This window comes from Miniopterus schreibersii (assembly GCF_964146895.1).
Source record: "Miniopterus schreibersii genome assembly, chromosome: 19".
Lineage (NCBI taxonomy): Eukaryota > Metazoa > Chordata > Mammalia > Chiroptera > Miniopteridae > Miniopterus > Miniopterus schreibersii.
The window spans coordinates 33,776,113-33,788,757 of record NC_138119.1 but is presented as its reverse complement, the minus strand read 5'-3'; the positions used below and the strand labels follow the sequence as shown (position 1 = coordinate 33,788,757).

The 12,645-nt window shown below is 50.6% G+C and overlaps 1 protein-coding gene across 3 annotated transcripts; it reads left to right on the top strand.

Moving 5' to 3' along the window:
• Positions 1-665: 665 nt before the first annotated feature.
• On the top strand, positions 666-11,426 carry SLAMF8 (SLAM family member 8). 3 transcript variants are annotated; one of them, XM_081120872.1, is made up of 5 exons: positions 666-778; positions 3,632-3,958; positions 6,640-6,945; positions 7,029-7,130; positions 8,856-11,426. In XM_081120872.1, exons 1-5 carry the CDS (start codon positions 688-690, stop codon positions 8,915-8,917), a joined length of 888 nt encoding a protein of 295 aa, XP_080976998.1. In that variant the 5' UTR covers positions 666-687; the 3' UTR covers positions 8,918-11,426. The 3 variants fall into 3 exon arrangements, with proteins under 3 accessions (XP_080976998.1, XP_080976997.1, XP_080976999.1); XM_081120871.1 differs by having other exon boundaries at positions 7,029-7,151; XM_081120873.1 differs by lacking the exon at positions 7,029-7,130.
• The last annotated feature ends 1,219 nt before the right edge of the window (positions 11,427-12,645 follow it).

Here is a 12,645-nt window from a genome sequence, read left to right as displayed (position 1 = left end):
ACCCCGAAAAGTCCACAAGGGCAAACGGCCCAGCACTTCTGGTGGAGGCACAAGGGCAACACCTTAGAAGTGGGCGATTAGAAGTTGTGGGAAGAGGCTGTTCTGGCTTGTGTGGCTGCAGGGCAGGATGAACAAAGGAGACCAGCCCCGAGAAGCAGGCTGGAGTCCACCTAGCAGAGCCTTGTATGCTAAGCCAAGAGTTTAACCTTTGTCTTGAGGGTAGCAGGAGGCCTAGAGGAATTTTAGGTAGAGGAGGAGTGACCATGGAAATTGTAGTTTAGAAGGCTCTCTGAGGCTGCAACTGGAAAGTCAGTCATGGCGGGAGGGAGGGAGGGAGGGAGGGAGGGAGGGAGGGAGGGAGGGAGGGAGGGAGCGAGGGAGGGAGGGAGGGGCAGAGGGAGGTTGAGTGGGAGGGGGGAGGGATGGAGGGAGAGTGTCCGAGGATAGGATGTGAGGATAGGATGTGGGCTGTGGCCTGCAATTGCATGGCCAACCAAAGGCACATGAAAGAGACTGACTTACAAGAAACAGCTCCTGAAAGAGCCCAGCAAGGCTTGCAGCCAACTTCCACTTTACTCTGGATATTTTCAGTTTCGGGGCAACTTGTATTGAGTCAAGATTCCTCCTTCTGAACATGGGACTTTCCGGAAGGACAGCAGCTCCTTCTGTGCATCCGCATGACCTAGGATGTTCCGGATTCGGGTCGACAAGGGAGTGTGTCTGCCTCTCTGGAGAACGATGACCGTGTGGTCCCTGTGGACTCTGCTTCTCTGGGCAGGTAAGTGGGGCAGGTGAGTGGCCTGTCCTCAAGCTGCTGACCCCTCCAGCTGCCCCCTGCCAGATGTCTGGGCAGGTTCCCCCAACCCCAAGTAAGAACCCAGGAACTGGGAAGGGGTAGGAAAGACTGAAACAAGTTTTGGGGCAACCTTTAAAAGCAGGCAGAGGCAAAGAGATGCAGGGTCCTGGGTGGAAGGCGGCAGCAGCCCTGGGAGAATCCATGTCCAGGAGACTCGAGCTATTTTGTGGTCCAGGGCTGTTAAAACTGAGGCTGGTGGTACCAGTGGTTTGGGAAGAGTTGGCTGTGAGAGTGGTAAGAGTCTGGCAGTGTTAACATGTGAGAAGTCTAAATGCAGTCTGGGGAGCACAGGGGAGATGGGGCAGAGCAGGACTCTTTTAATCTGAGAGTGTTTTTCCAATAGCCTGTGGGAAGCTGAGGCCCTGGGGTCTGGGTAAGGGGCAGTGGTTATGAGTAGGGATGAGCGGTGGGAGCAAGTTCAGTGTAGCACATGTGGACCTGGAGTGGCTGATGTGATGGGGCGCTTACCTGGTGGGTCTCTTCGGCCCCCGGCAATCCCTCCATTCTGTCTGGGGCCTGACTCCCCTTCCCTGGTTAAGAAGTGCTCAGTGTGACATGGGTTAGCACTGCAAGGCTGGGAGACAGGAGCCTTGGGAGTAGCAAAGACAGAGACACCTTGGTTCACCTCAGGTTCACAGGGACTTTGAGATGACTTTGTCCAGAGTCCTTCCTGAGTGCCCAATCTTGAGGGCTCCAAGGCCTCTGCAGATTTCAACATTTCTAACCATGTAGGGAAATTCCTCAAAAAAGAAATCTGTTTGGTTCAAAATCTTTTAAATCCTTGGCCATGGGAGGCAAAAATAATTTTTCCAAAAGGCTCTTAATGGTAAACGAGATGAGTGCTACTGATTGGTGCACCCCCTTGTTTTAAGGATGGAACGGTGGAAGCCCAGGAAAGAGCATGAGAGCTGAAGGTCACACAGCTCATTCTGGGCAGAGCAAGGCAGGGCAGAACCTAGGAGTCATGACTGACATCCAGAGCTGTGTCTTCTCTGCGTTATATCTTCACTCCACGTTTACCCTGAGGTCATCTCCAATCAAGCCTGAGATGATCTGGGCCAGGGAGGGCAGTGAGGCAGACGAGGGGCTAGAGTTACCGGTGGCTGGTTGAGTAACCATTCAGAACATGTCCCTTACCCAGACTCCCAGCACCTGGGTATGTTCCACGTCTGCCCTTACTCTGCCCTGCACCCCTGCTCCCACGGCGGTGCCAGGCACGAGGTAAATCAGTGAATCCTGCCATTCATTCAGCAAAATTCACTGGGCTTCTATACTCTCCTGAACAGTGGTGGGCACTGGGAGTGCAAAGATGAAAAGAGGAACTCGCAGGCTAGTGGGAGACGCTGACTTAGAAATAGGCAATAGCAGTGGAGATAAGGCCAGCTCAGAGCGGGGATCCCAGGCTGCCGAGGGAACACAGTGCCGGCGTAACCTGCAGGGATGCACGGGGGAGCTTAGGGGACCCCGATGCTTCGAGGATGAGCAGAAGCTCCCCAGCGACAGGCAAGGCGCACCTCAAGCAGAGGCATCAGCCACACGCCTCACGCTCAACATGGTCCCAGCAACACGCCGCGGCCCGCTACCTCCCCCGCCCCACGGTGCTTCTCCTCCGTTTATGGATCCCAGAGAACTGGCACCTTGTCGGTTCCCAGGATGCGGGAGCCACCCTCGGCTCCTCTGTCCTTCACGATGCAGTCTGTGACCGGGTCCCACTGAGTACGCATCTTTCTCTCTCTCGGTCCCTGCCCCCTCCCCGGATCCCAGTTGCTCCCCCTCAGTACAAGCTTCCACCACTCACCCTTGGGTCCATAGAGGCAGCTTGTCTTGCGTTGTTGTTGTTGTTGTTGTTAACCCTTACCTGAGGATATTTTTCCCACTGCTTTTCAGAGAGAGAGGAAAGGAGTAAGGGAGAGGGGCAGAGGGGGAGGGAGACAGAGAGAGAGAGAAACATCGATGTGAGAGACACATTGACTCGCTGCCTCCCCCGTGTGCCCCGACTGGGAGTGGGAAACCCAGATATGCTCTCTTGACTGGGAATTGAACTTCGACCCCTCGGTGCTGCGCAGGTGACACGCTAACCACTGAGCAACACCGGCCAGGGCAAAGCAGCCTCTGTCTTGTCCCGCCTACAATGCCCCTCTGCCCCTCTGCTGGAGTGATCTTTCTAAGATGCATCCAGTCCTGTTACTCTCTCACTTAACACCTACTCTAGGGCCCCCATTGCTCTAAGGATAAAACCCAAATGCCACCGCCACTTTCAGGGCCCTGCGTGATCTGATTCTCTCCAGCTCCGCAGCTCCATTTCTTACTCCCGCTGTGGGGAACTACTTTCAGAACCGGGGCACCATGCCCCCCCCCCCCAGGCCTTTCTGCCCTCTGTTCCCTTTGCCGGTAGCATTTCCCATCCCCGCTCCAGGCGGCCTTCTGCTTGGCCTGGCAGATTCCACTTCTCCTTTGCACCTCAGTCTAACTGAACCCCTCGAGACCAGGTGAAGTTACACTATCGCCCTGCCTGTGGTCTCCCAGAGCACCCCCTTTTTTCTGTTATGGTACTTAACTTACTATATTGTAATTGCTTGCTTGAGAGTCTGGCTTCCTCTCTGAGCTCCATGAGCACAGGTGCCAAATTCCTTTTCTTATTGTTTTGATCCCAGCCCCCGGCACAGGGCACTCTCAACTTGGGTGGAGGGAGGTGACGTTCATTTGCTCCATGCTGCGTGCAGGAGAGAGATGGGGAGCTTAGGGCAGGCAAGTGACGCGGCTCTGTTCTTGCAGCACCCCCTCCTGTTGCGGTTACCAGTGACCAAGTTCAGGGCCAGGTGGGGGGCTCGGTGCTGCTGGTGGCAGAGTGCCACCCCGGCTTCCAAGTTCGAGATGCCATCTGGAGATCCCTCTGGCCTTCAGAGGAGCTCTTGGCCACATTTTTCCGGGGCTCCCTGGAGACTCTGTACCACTCCCGCTTCCTGGGCCGAACCCATCTGCACAGCAACCTAAGCCTGGAGCTCGGGCCACTAGAGTCTGGAGACAGTGGCAACTTCTCTGTGTTGCTAGTGGACACCGAAGGTCGGGCCTGGACCCAGATCCTGCAGCTCAAGGTCTACGGTGAGTGTGCCTGACACTGGCTCTCTGCCCCACCTTCCCTCACAAAGTCCTGCAAAGGCATCTTGAGTCCTGGGAGCTGTAGAACTGGTGGTTCCAGAAACCTTGGGCCTCTAACTTCATGGCTGATTCAGAAACCAGCTGTTCTCCTGCAGCCACATCTGAGAAAACTCCCCAGGTTCTCCCAGGTGAGCTCCTGTCTGGAGCAGCCCAGTTCTGTCCCCAGTAGTCCTAGTCTGAGCTCCAACTTGGTATTTCCTTGACTCAGTGGTCTTGGACACAATGCTACTCCGACACTCGCCTTCTCGTTAGTAAAGCAGATGCTGTGATATTACCGTGTAGATGCTCGTAACAGTGAAACACAATGGTGCTGGGAAAGCATCTAGGACAGAAATTGGCCTATTCTTCATCAGTTCAACAGTATCAGATTATGACATGTCATTATTTTATGTACCACTAAAAAGGAAAACATATTGCCAATTAAACTGCACAATATTTTTATTAAAAATTAAATTATAATTCAACTGTAGTTAAAAGTATAGAATTTTTATTTTATGTTTTTAGTTCTTTCAGATACATTGAGAAATTTTAACTGTGTAATAATATTCCTGGGTTCTTTTAGTCATTCGTGGTTGAAAGACATAGCATCCCAAACCTTAATGGCTTAGAACAGCTATTTTTATTTCTCACAGTTCTGTAGATCAGCCTGGCTCAGCCAGGCAGCCTCCGCTCCTCCTGGGTTTGCCAGGGTCATTCATGCACCGGCATTCACACCTCACTGGGGTGTCTGAATTCACTGGGGACAGGAAGGGTCTTTCATTCCAGCAACTTCACCTCCACCTCCATCACAGCCACCTCTGCCGTAACCTCTACCACCATCACCACCTCCACATGTGCCTCCACCCTCACCGCCTCCACCTCCACCACCTTCCTCTATCACCTCCACCCCTACCTCCACCCTCACTATCTCCACCTCCACCTCCACCTCCACCATCACCCTACCACTATCACTGCCTCTACCTCCCCCTTCCCCCCCCACCATCACCTCCACCTCCACCACCTTTACTATACTTCTGCTGGTCAAGAGAAAGATGGCCTTCTAGCTCTCATTTATCTACCTAGTGGCTTGGAAATGATGTGTCAATGACCCTGAAGCACAATTTTAGTAAAACCTCAGAAATCTGGCAGAGAGAAATTTAAGAATGGAGAGTAGAGGAGACAGACACCCCTCCCCACCTCGACGTAGCTAACTGGCTGTCCTGGGGTATGCCACTCAGGGTGCCTATAAGCAATTAGATGCATGCAGCCCTGAACCAGGTGTACAGGTTGACACACAGAGGGCCGGCTGGATTTCAGCACCCCCCCTTTATCTGTGACCCCCTCGCCAACGCCCTGTGCGGTGAATAACCGGAGTCACAGGCAGCCCTGGAACTCTCCCTTGTTCTGAGTCTCAGCTGCCGCACATGTGAAATGAGGACACTGAATGTGATAATACATGTGGCACCCACTCCACTAAGCTCTAAAATGCCTTGTTCTCAGCATCTGAATTACACATTTTAAGGAAATTGCTGTTTTATTGCTTCCGAATACATAGCGTGATTGGAACTAATTGCGCAAAGCTGCCAAACAGCCGTCCTTAGGAGCTCTGCGCTGACAATAGATAAAGAAGCATTTGCATTAGCTGATCAGCTACTGGAAATGTCAATGGTGTTTCTGCTGTGCTCATCGGGTTGGGAGGCAGCTTGACCTCGTAAATAGTGTAAATATCTCCCCCTGTAATCTTTGTCTATTCTATTAGTGTGCCCAGCAAATTTTTTCTTTTTTCATATCACAAATCCCAGCATATTGAGCTGACATTAGTGGGGTTTTACTCTGCTTGACTGTGGAACGCTGTCAGACACTGAGCCCTCTCATTGTCACCAGGATGCTCTGCCACTGGCCCCCACTGCCAGGGAGACTCAGGATTTACTCATCAACTTATATAAGACAGGGGAGCCGCGACCTAGGATGCCAGGACACCAATTTGGTCAGTGGCCCAGGTAGCTGAGAACCTAGAGAGTGAAGGTTATGGAGATAACAAGACAGAGCCCCTTCATAGCATTTCGCACCATTGTAATTATTTTCTTAATTATTTATAATCACTTGTCAGTATTTGTTTTCCTCTCCAAACTCTAAGCTCCAAAAGTCCAGGAATGTGAATGTTTTTTTGCCTGACTTAGTAAATGCTCACCATCTCTCTGACTGATATATCATGAGAAAAGTGCTATGAGAAGGGACAGACAGAAGGCTTGGAAAGCTCAGAGTATACCTGGAGTATGAGGGAAGGCTTCACAACCAGGGCAGCAGGCGGTGTGTCCACGCTGGGCCCGGGAGTTTTCTGGGAGGACAAGAAGAGAAAGGTACATGTACACAGCTGAGACATTCAGAAGCATGGAAGAGCTGGCATGTTTGAGAGAACTGGAAATTACTTAGGGTTGGTGGAGACGACCAGCAGGAGGGATAGCTGGAGAGATTGACATCAACCATTTTATGGAGGATTTTGAATCCCACACTAAGGAATTCAGCTTTTGTCCTGTGGTCAACGGGAAGCCAGACAAGGTTTTGAAGCAACAGTGGACTAGCCAGAGCTCTGGGCCCTGCCCAGCATCCCAGTAACCCATACCTGCTCTACTCTTCTTGCCCAGATGCAGTACCCAGGCCCACGGTACAAGTATTCACTTCTGTATCTGGAGATGCTCGGCCCCCCAAGACCTGCCAGGCATTCCTGTCCTGTTGGATCCCCAACATCAGTGACATAACCTATAGCTGGAGACAGGAGGGGACCATTGACTTTGGTATCAAGCCACATGGCCTCTTCACGGATGGACAGGTGTTGAGGGTTTCACTGGGACCAGGAGACGAGGGCGTGGCCTATTCCTGCATTGTCTCCAACCCTGTCAGCTGGAACTTGACCGTAGTCACCCCCTGGGAGAGCTGCCATCCTGAGGCAGGTATGCCACAGGCCAAGGGTCAGTGTGGGATGGGGAAGCATCAAGTCCACTTCTGACCCTGCCCCCTCCGTGTCCTGCACCAGGGAAGGCCTCCTACAAAGATGTGCTGCTGGTGGTGGTGCCTGTCTCGCTGCTTCTGGTCCTGGCTGGTGTCCTCTCTGCCTGGCACTGGGGCCCCTGCTCAGGTGGGAGTCCTGAGTGTGGAGGTGGGTGGAGGAGCTGAACCTGCTGGAGAGGAGGGCAGAGTCTGGACCTCCTCCTGTTTGTCTTCAGGTTGTCTGCCCCCCTTACCTCTCCCACCCCTTCCCTTGGCCCGCTCCATCTTGTATTCTGGCCTCCACTCAGACTTGAAGTTTCTTCTGTAGCCCTTCAAATGAACTATTCTCTTACATATACCTTCAGGCTTTTGCACCTTCCATTTTCCCTGTCTGGAACACACTTGCCATGATTTCCCACTCAACTCCTTCATTGGGTTATCTCCCACTCGATCTTCAAGGCGTACCTGCTCCAGGAAGCCTTCCTGACCTTCTTCCCCACCTCCAGGCTGGATTAGGATCCTGCCTTTAATGCCCACCCCACTCAGAGCACTGATGGCAGTTACTGTCCCACTAAATTCTCAGCCCTTAAAGGCAAAGGCTGGGTCACCACTGCGCATCTAGCAATGGTGTCTGTTACATAACTGGTATCGGTAAAGGTTTGTTGAGTGAAAATTTAGTTGAATCCCAACCCCTTGTTGCCTAGGAAATGCTCCCCGAGCAAAGTGCTTCTCTAGCCAGGAGCTGATAGTGCCTCTTTGCCAAGGAGAAAAGAAAAGGGGAACTCGGAGGTCGGCCGGGTCCTGAACTCTACACCCACCAGCCCTGCCTTTGCCCCAGAATGCCCTGCCCCTGAAAGAAACACCTCCACTGGCCTGGGCTTCATGGCTGTGTGCATCCCAGGCTGTATGGGCTTGCTGGCCCCAGGGTGGAGAGAGCGGACCAGCATGGAGGAAGAGGCGTGAGACCTGAGCCACTCAGCATAGAGCTGGAGTAGAGGACTGGCTCTTGTCTATTCTTTCCCTGGGGATGGGGGCCAAAGCAGCCGAGGTCACACTCCACCCAAGGGCCCTGTCTGTCCCAGGCAGTCCCCAAGATTTGTAGAGGCCAGGAAAAGAGCAGCTTTTTGTTTTAACAGCTCTATTGAAATATAATTCACATACGATACAATTCACCCATTTAAAGTGTATACAGTTCAGTGGCTTTTACTGTATTCACAGAGTTGTGTATCCATCACCACGATCAATTTTAGAACAATTTCATTACCCCCAAAAGAATCCCCTAAACCTCTCAGCCATCACTCCCTATCCAATCCCTGCTTCCCTCCAGGCCTAGGCAGCCACGAATCTGCTTTCTGTCTGTACACTGTCTGTTCTGGACAGTGCACTAGTGGTCCTCTGTGACTGGCTTCTTCCACTCCGCTTAATGTTGTTAAGGCTCAGAGAAGAGTGCCTTTGGCCACTGAGAAGGGACAGGAAGAACCCAATAGAAACGTTCCTCACAGGGAGTCCTGAGGCTGTCTCTGGCTCTGGCACGCGACTTCTGCCCATTTAACTGGGTCCATTCCAGCTCTAACTTTCTATACTTTTTAACAGCTAAATGTATGGCTAAATGTTGCAAGGGAGGCTGGACATTAGGAAGAACAACCTGTCTTCGAAGTGTCTACTTTTCCAGGGTCCTGCAAAAGCAGGGGGGAAATGTGTGGTTTTGTTTTGGGCTTTGGGAGTTTTTTTGTGGGTTTTGTTTTGTTTTGTTTTGTTTTGTTTGAGGTGATCTTCTGCCAGGACAATTGGGATTAAGGGGCCTTGGGCCAAGCCAAGGATGCTAAGATTCTAAACATTGGGGAGGTAACCTTCTTTCTTATCTCCTTGCCAGGGAAAAAGAAGAATGTCTGTGCTGATGGAGTCACTCTAGAGACGGAGAACCCCCTTGTGTAGGGTCTGCCATGAGTGAGGAGATAAACTGATGCTGGATCATGAGGAACCCCATTGCCCAGGCACACGATGGTCTGGGACATAGTTGGTGCCTGGGAACTACCATGGTACTCGTTCCTCCTGTGACACTCCATCCCACTTTCCTGGAGCAGCCTGGGCAGCTGGCACACTGAGGACACAGAAAACATTGGCATGACTTTCCACACCCTACCCCTTCCCTCTCACCTTGTTGCATGCCTTGGCCTTGGTCTGGGCAAGATGGGCCTAAGAGGATATTCCCTAAAGGACACTGGACATTCTCCAGGACCCATGGGGACAGTGATTGTCCAGGGCATTTGCTTCCTACCACTGTATATGTTGAAGTCCTAACCCAAATGTCTCAAAATATGACAATTTGGAGATAAGGTCTTTAAAGATATAATTAAGGTTAAATGAAGTCATTGGAGAGGGAGAAACACCAGAAATGCACAAAGAGAGAGAGAGAAAAGGCCGTGGGAGGACACAGAGAGAATGAAGCCAAAGAGTGAGGCCTCAGTAGAAACCAAACAGCTGACACGTTGTTCGTGGACTTTCAGTCTCCAGAACTGTGAGAAAATAACTGCCTGCTGTTTAAGTCACCCAGTCAGCGGTGCCTTGTTATCATAGCCCTGACAGGCTAATTAACCAACTTGCACCAAAGGATTGTCTCCAGCCTGGGTTCCAGACATTAGACCTCTGAACTAACTACAAATCCCTGAATCACACCCTTCCATCCCCTGTCCCAGCCCTACCCCAAGCTCCTACACTTTGAGACCCTGATGCTTCCTGATGACCAAGGCATTAGCATAAGAAAAGTTCTAGAAATAAGTGATGGTGGGAGATGAAAGACAAGGGTTTCTCTTTCTGGCTTGAAAGACTTTCAGGTCATCTGAGTTCATGGCCCTCAAAGATAATTTACAGTTATAGACCATCAATGGATGGTTCATATCTCATGGTTGGGATGGGTGCCGTTTTACAGGTAACACCTTTTCAGTAGAAAACCTCACCATCTTTGTTGACCATCATGACTCCTATAGAATCTGGTGATGGGATTTGAGACTCTCTCCCCACTGCCTAGCACAGTGGCCAGGGGGAAAGATACTAAATTTGCCCCAGCCAACAGGAAGTTTTCGCACAACTTCAAGAAAACTAGCTCAGTTCGAGGTGAGTGTCTCTACTAGGGACTGAGGGAGGAAAGAGCCAGGAAAAGCTAAGCAGAAGAAAAATTATGAAGGGGATGGGCACTGAGGCATCCTGGCATCTGGCACACTAATTTTCAGAGGCAAGTGCAGAAGATCCACCCAAGTTTAAGGAGAGAGGGAAAACACCTCACAATTCAATGGGGAGATGGTCAAAATCACTTTGAAAGAAGAGCTTGTTTGAACAATAATTGCGACCATCTTTGGAAAATACTATTTGCCACAGAGTGATTCTGTCTAGAAAAGCTCTGGGGTACTGCCACTGGAAAAAAACTTGATGAGCTAAATTTAGGGATTCGTAGATGATAAAGCTCAGAGTTACTCCTTCCCAGGTGTAATTGGATTTCTTTCCTGGGCCTCACTCAACTCCTGATAATTGAGAGGAAGGAGGAGTTGAATAAGCAGGGGTAGGTTTTGAAGTATTTCCCCAGGGTGGCTTTTATCACTCCACCCAGGCTGTTAGTCCAGGCCAAGGATCTTCCCTCTTTACCTCAATTCCTGGGTAGTCACTTCACCTTGGACAAATGGTCAGTAGAACTGGCCTCCAGATTCATATTACCACTCCATTTGACTAGTCCTGGAGTTTCCCTGCCTGTTGGCTCTGCTCAGAGGTCCCTTGCTGGTCACCTGGCTTCAACTAGTCTTCATGTTTTTCCTGTACCCACTTCCCTCCCATCACCTCCCAAGTCCACCTGAACATGCACATGGCCACCCAACCTGGCAGTTTGTGTGGCCCCCACCTGCCAGCTATAAACATTCCCCATATCTGGTGAGTGAATCATACAAAACTGACCTCAGTTTCTAAAATTATGTGAAAGAGAAAGCCCAAGATCTAGCAAGAGGCCATGGTGGTTATATGAAGGAAACACACACACACCATGCTCCACCTTACTTTCCTTCATCCCCAGAGCCCCATCTCAGATCAGAGCAGTTCTGGATGGGGTAGGGCCCACATTTCTCCCTTCACAAGGTAACTCTTAGTGACCTCACACAAATGACCTCATTTAGACAGTGACTTTGTAGGGTGGTGCACCAGGACCTTTTTGAACAGACCCACTCTGCTTAAATAAATTGATGTTCCCATCCCCAGTGACTCACTTGTCAACTAGTGGACTAAATAACCCTCCAATAAAAACTCAAAGTGGATGGAACTGGAGAGTATTATGCTAAGTGAAATAAGCCAGACAGAGAAAGACAAGTATCACATGGTCTCACTCATATGTGGAATATAATGAACAAAATAAACTGATGAACAAAATAGATCCAGACATAGAAGCATGGAACAGACTGACAAATCTCAGAGGGAAGGTGGGGGTGGGGGAGTGGGTGGGAAGAGATTAATCAAAGAACCTATGTGCATAACCCATGGACACAAACTATAGTAGGGGGAAGGCCTGGGGGTGGGGTGGATGGAAGGTGGAGGGGATCAATGGGGGTAAAGGGGACATCTGTAATACTTTCAACAATAAAGATAAATTTTTAAAAAAGAAAAAAAGTGCTTCTGTGAGGACAATATTTGTGTTAATAAGCATTGAGATTGATGCTTTAAAAGTCACACGAGAATAAATATTGATTAAGGGTCAAATGTGTGGTTTCCAAATGTGTGATTTCCAGGCACTACGAAGTCAGCAGTGAACAAAGCAATGTCCTTCCTTTACAGAGTTTATATTCTAGATAGTAAATAAGCAAGTAAGCATATGCCAGGTGTTGATAGGCTCTATTAAGAAAGATAAGCAGATAAGGCGGAAGATGGCTACAGTGTGACAAGAAGCAGAGCATCCTTGCTCCCAGCCATGGACTCAGTTTATTGCTAAAGTATTCTTTAACCAGCTAGGAAAAACCAGAAAAATACACCTGAGTGGACATATTTCAAGTAGGGAGCACTAAAGAAATGTCATAGAGTCTGGTAAGACAGGGGGGCATAGAAAGGGTGAGTCCCCCCAAAGCCTGTGTTGGGCTCTGAGGCTCTAGGGCTAAAAGCTCCCTCCCCTTGGAAGTGTGGACTGGCATCCAAAAGCTGTGATCTCAAACCTGGAGCAGAGGAGAAGGGAAGGAGAGCCCCTCATAGAGGGCAGAGGGACCCAGGGGAGCAGTGTGGCTTCAAGGAGGGGACCACCCCTTCCTAGTGAAACAAAGTTTCTAATGGCTGAAAGACAGGTGTTTTTCACTCAGGATGCTGACCATAGGAAAGGCTGTCCCACAGTGTGTGGCTCCCGAATAGAAAGAGGCCAGAAGGTTGCACTGAGCAGCCACCTACAGGGACCCTCTGCCTTCCTGTAGGGCATTGTGTAGAACCCCAGAAAGCATTTGATCTGTGCATCGCAGTGAAGTGGAAGAGAATTCTCCCACTGACAGAGGGATTGGAGCTGCGTGTGGGGCGGATGGGGTCTCCAGCCGCCTGAGCTCCTGGTGGGGCAAATCTGGGATTTTTGACCTGCCCTGAGGGGTGCCCAGCTTTACTGAGATCAGAGGGCCAGGGGAACTGTGTGTGGCTGACTTTGTGACCCCTCCCAC